Source organism: Ictalurus furcatus, chromosome 17 (assembly GCF_023375685.1).
Source record: "Ictalurus furcatus strain D&B chromosome 17, Billie_1.0, whole genome shotgun sequence".
NCBI lineage: Eukaryota > Metazoa > Chordata > Actinopteri > Siluriformes > Ictaluridae > Ictalurus > Ictalurus furcatus.
The window spans coordinates 24,930,075-24,935,081 of record NC_071271.1 but is presented as its reverse complement, the minus strand read 5'-3'; the positions used below and the strand labels follow the sequence as shown (position 1 = coordinate 24,935,081).

The 5,007-nt window shown below is 39.7% G+C and overlaps 1 protein-coding gene across 3 annotated transcripts in view; it reads left to right on the top strand.

The window, feature by feature from the left end:
- Positions 1-2,518: 2,518 nt before the first annotated feature.
- Positions 2,519-5,007, top strand: part of arfip2a (ADP-ribosylation factor interacting protein 2a) — a 17,847-nt gene continuing 15,358 nt past the window's right edge. The window contains exons 1-3 of one of the 3 annotated variants that reach the window (XM_053647388.1): positions 2,519-2,824; positions 4,128-4,230; positions 4,626-4,649. In XM_053647388.1, coding sequence (XP_053503363.1) covers positions 2,799-2,824; positions 4,128-4,230; positions 4,626-4,649 — 153 coding nt within the window. In that variant the 5' untranslated portion in view covers positions 2,519-2,798. The remainder of the gene's footprint in view (positions 2,825-4,127; positions 4,231-4,625; positions 4,650-5,007) is intronic. The other 2 variants (XM_053647386.1, XM_053647387.1) reach the window with 2 other exon arrangements.

Sequence of the window (5,007 nt, the reverse complement as noted above, 5' to 3'; positions counted from 1 at the left end):
TGTCTAGATGACAGGGTGTATCTGAACATGGTTGCTGACCAACATCCTTTCAGTTTAGCTACCCTTGGATAGACACCTCTAGGATATTAATGCATCATTTCACAACCATACAGTGTATTATCACTGAATGGTTCCAGGGATGAGTTTTTTATTGCCTCAGTCCCCAGCTCTCAGCTCTATCAGGTATATTTGAGGAGAGGTGGAAAAGATTGTTTCAGAAAGACTGTGCGGCCATCCAATTTGTGGCAAATGGGAAATGCAATCATTTCTGCATGGTCTAACATTCCAGCACAGTGCATCCAGTTCAGGAGAATTTGTGATATTCTGAAGGCCAGCAGGGGTGCAACTCAATACTACATGTGTAATAAACTGGTGACTCAGTGGACACGCTTTAGTTCCAGTCAGTTCTAACACAGTGTTTTCAGCATTTCTGTGTGTCTGTGTTAGACGTTACACACCGCTCTGGCATTTAAACTGGTTTCTGCTAAAGCTTCCAGGTAATAACGCTAGTTTTTTTTGTTTGTTTGTTTTCTTTTTCTTTCATGAATCTATTTTTACACCGCCACCCCCATTTATTATTATTATTATTATTATTATTATTATTATTATTATCCATCCATCCATCCATCCATCTTCTACCACTTACTCCTCCTTCAGGGTCGCGGGGGAACCTGGAGCCTATCCCAGGGAGCATCGGGCACAAGGCGGGGTACACCCTGGACAGGGTGCCAGTCCATCGCAGGGCACATATTATTATTATTATTATTATTATTAGTAGTAGTAGTAGTAGTAGTAGTAGTAGTATTTCACAATTTTAACCGTGTTTTATTTCAAAGCTATTGATGAGTACTCACAAACAGGTTTCCCCAAATCATATTAGTCCTTACCTCCAAATGTACTGGCACCCTTTATCATAATGTTCAAAAATAATTATATAAAATATCACACTATCCAAATGTTCCAAATTAAACAACTGAAAGAACCCTTGAGAATGTGGGGGGAAATATTGGCACCCCTACAGAATATTTAAAATGAATGGAAAAAAACAACAACAACAAAAACACTTAACTGCTCTCAGCATCCAGATGCTCCATTGTTGCTCCACCTTCATAGGAATAAAATGTCTGAGAGGTCTGATGAGACCAAAATCAAACTTTTATGGTCAGCATGTTTGGCAGAAATGGTCACTGTATTCAAGGAAAAGCCCCCTAGCTCACGTATAACATGGCGCTTGATTGTTGATCATTTGAGGCTCGTGGTCCACAGTATTTTTTATCCAGATCTGGATATTTTAGCCCTGGTTGTCTGCCAAGACTTGTTTCTAGAAGGGCCCTTCAACCAGATAATGACCCAGACATTCAATAAACACAATCCTGAACGCTCATTAAATGAGCTATTGTAATGACAGCTGCAGGTATAAAAACCACTTTATATTCACATCAGTAGCATTTCGTTTTCTAGAAAGAAATGAATGAGCTGTTGTGCTGCTGTCAAATCCTTAATGACTCCTGTTCGATGCTGCCAAGTAAACACAATTGTAAACGATTCACTACAAACGGCTAATGCACAGGAAACACATAGGAAAATAAACGACTCCAGGGGAAATCACTTTTCTCATGTTAATTTATTTACCATCTGGACGCACGGGTTCTTATGAGTTCCGCATGTTCTCTCCATGTCCATGTGGGTTTCCTTCGGGTTCGCTGGTTTCCTCCAACCTCTCAAAAACACAATAATGTGGACTAGCTATGCTAAATAATTGCCCTAGGTGTGAATGAATGTTCATGGGCTGCTGTCCCCGCCCGGTGTTCCTGGGAGAGGCTCCGTGTATATATGTATATGTGTATATATATATATATATATATATATATATATATATATGTACATATGTATATGTGTGTATATATATATATATATATGTGTGTATATATATGTATATATATGTATATATATATATGTATATGTATATATATGTATATGTATGTATATATGAATATGTATGTATATATGTATGTATGTATATATATATATATGTATGTATATATATATGTATATATATATATGTATGTATATATATATATATATATATATATATATATGTGTATATATATATATGTATATGTATGTATATATGAATATGTATGTATATATGTATGTATGTATATATATATATATGTATGTATATATATATGTATATATATATATGTATGTATATATATATATATATATATATATATATATATATATATATATGTATGTATATATATATATATGTGTATATATATATGTATATATATATATCATTTTCACCATGGTTGCTGATAATCCTGGAGGTGACTGCATGTAGGAATGACAGCTTGCTGACTCAAAACAGAATTCCAAACCAAGAGAATATGAGGTGCTGGGATTTCTTTGATGATGACGCCACCATGTGGCGATTTTCGGCTGATCTTTTCTTTTCATTCCTTCACTTTTGCCCTCCTTGGTGGAAATAATATACCCTGTTCCGTACAGTTTGAAGATTAGACAGACAGACGATTGGACCAGACAAGACAAGACAATAATGGAGGTGTGGATAAACCTCTCATACACTGACTGGCAAGAAGGACGGCAAGCGCCTCGCGTGACGTCACTTCCGTTTGGAGCAAGCAAGGAGGATTTTGCATCAGGCAAAGAAGGGGATTGAAGGGTTTAAAAGAAAAAAGGGGAGATTATTCCTGCTCGACGCGTATTAAAAACTAGAGAACATCGGTTTATATGGAAATATCAGCACAGCGGGTCCGAGTGGAGATTAATCCATGATGAATCTGGAACCGGGATCCAGGTAAAGCAGCACAGGGCATCCTGCCACATCATAACATCTTAATATAGTGGATCTGTAACCCTGCATGTGACATGTAGTAAATATGCCTATAATAAACACACCTTTGGTGTTTTATCGTGCATGTGCATGTTACATATGAGATACAATTCCATTCTTTCGCATATAACCATTATAGCTGGTATAAACAGCTGGATCAACATCTGGCATGTGTTTTCTGTGTATACAGATGTTGTACGCATGGGTCGTGTTAGATCGGCTATAAAAGATAATAATAAATAATAAAGAGTGATGCTGCCTGTGACGTGTCATGGCCATTTTGTGTGCCGGAGGGGCGTAAAACCTCACATCCGGTGTTACTCCTAAATCTGTTACCATGGTAACCTGATATGCACACAGGCCTCTGTGGAGTATAAAGGCAGTTCACAGAGAACAGAAAGACATGCTTTTGCAAAGAAAGTAATAAATCATAAATACAGCTATTTTCGCCCGCCCTAAATTACAACCACTGAATGCAGTGCCTTGCATAAATATTCACCCCTTCTGTTACTTTGCTGTAAGACTTTACTACAACGTCCACACATATGCAATATTATTACTCCGTTAATGCTTTCATAATGATGAACGAATACGAGATATAATGAATCGTCTATATTGACAGCCAACTGAGTCATTTATTTCATCCATGAAGGTTTAGCATGTTTGCCTCGCACCTCTGGGGTTGGGGGTTTGAATCTCGCCTAGCATCCCTGAATTGTCCGTAGTGCGTGTGAGTGCGCCCTGTGATGGGTTGTGACCCCGTCTAGGGTGTCCCGAGCCTCGTCCCCCGAGTTCCCTGGGATAGGCTCCAGGCCCCCCTGCATCCTTGTGTAGGATAAGCGGTACGGAAAACGGACGGACGGATCGTTTTCATTACGAAAAGTCTGTTTGGAAACGATCTAGGTTAACTCAAATCCTCGTCACGTCTGACACCCTTTTGTCTATTTGATTTCCAGTACCCTCATTCGGAAATTAAAACCCAGCACAGGATATATTACTGATAACGATGAGATACACACGTTGGCTCTCTCGATCTCGAAACAACCGTTTCAGTATGGGCTGAAGGATGAGTTGTGTGTTGTTTCACTTAACAACGTACTTAAACAGAGGAGCTCTTAAACTAATCCTAAACGTCTTCTCCTGATGATGTTCAGCCTCGGGTGTTTAGAAAAGCTCTCATCTTACTACTAGCTGTTCGGCTGATTAGATCCACCTCGTTTCATACGTTTAATCATGTACTGAGATGTACCGTGTGTTCTCTGTGAAGGTCCAGCATGACGGACAGCATCATGAGCAAAGCCGCCACGATGGAAATCCCCATCAACAGCAACGGAGACACCAGGACGTCTGAAGACGACAGTCTCGAACAGGTAAGGGGTTAAAACTACGTGGAAGCTAGAGCTGGGTGATATGATATGGCATGCTGAATCTAAAAATATTCATTTTAAACGTCTAAGCATCGAGATATTTGTACCATATCACCCAGAATTATCTCAAACTCTAATCGCCCACATCAGTATCGACAAGCTATTACTATACCCTGATATCACTCGTAACGTGCTTTGTGTCTACATAAAACTATTCGATTGAGCCACAATACCAAAGACACGATGTATGACACGAATAAATGTCGATTTCTCAGATTTCTGCTTTCAGTTTTAAACCACAGTCTCGTCTGGTCATTTGTGTAACATATCAGCTTGACATTTCCCTTTTGCACGCTGACATGCCGTGTTTTGTCTTTATGTCTCGTTTTTTTGCACAGATTCACTGGAGCTTAGAGAGGAAGGTAGGGAGTCTCTCGGTGGCTGTGATAAAGGAGAAACTGGCCGCGTGTGCTTAGATTAGCGTCATGTGTCTCCCTTCTGAGCGTTTAGGACTTCGCACAGCCGTGGGTTTGCATATGCAAAATGCTTGTGGGTCCGTTGTGTTTGAACAGCTCCAGCTGTGTGTGTGTGTGTGTGTGTGTGTGTGTGTTTGAAATACAGCCAGGTCCATAAGTATTTGGACAGCGACACGATTGTCGTACTTCTGGATGGGATTTGAAACGACGCGATCGAGATGAGGAGGAAGCAAAAGGCCTGGAAGACTGCAGAAGACATGGAAAGTGGATGATGGCGGAGTTCTTCCCTTGGTGAAGAACGACC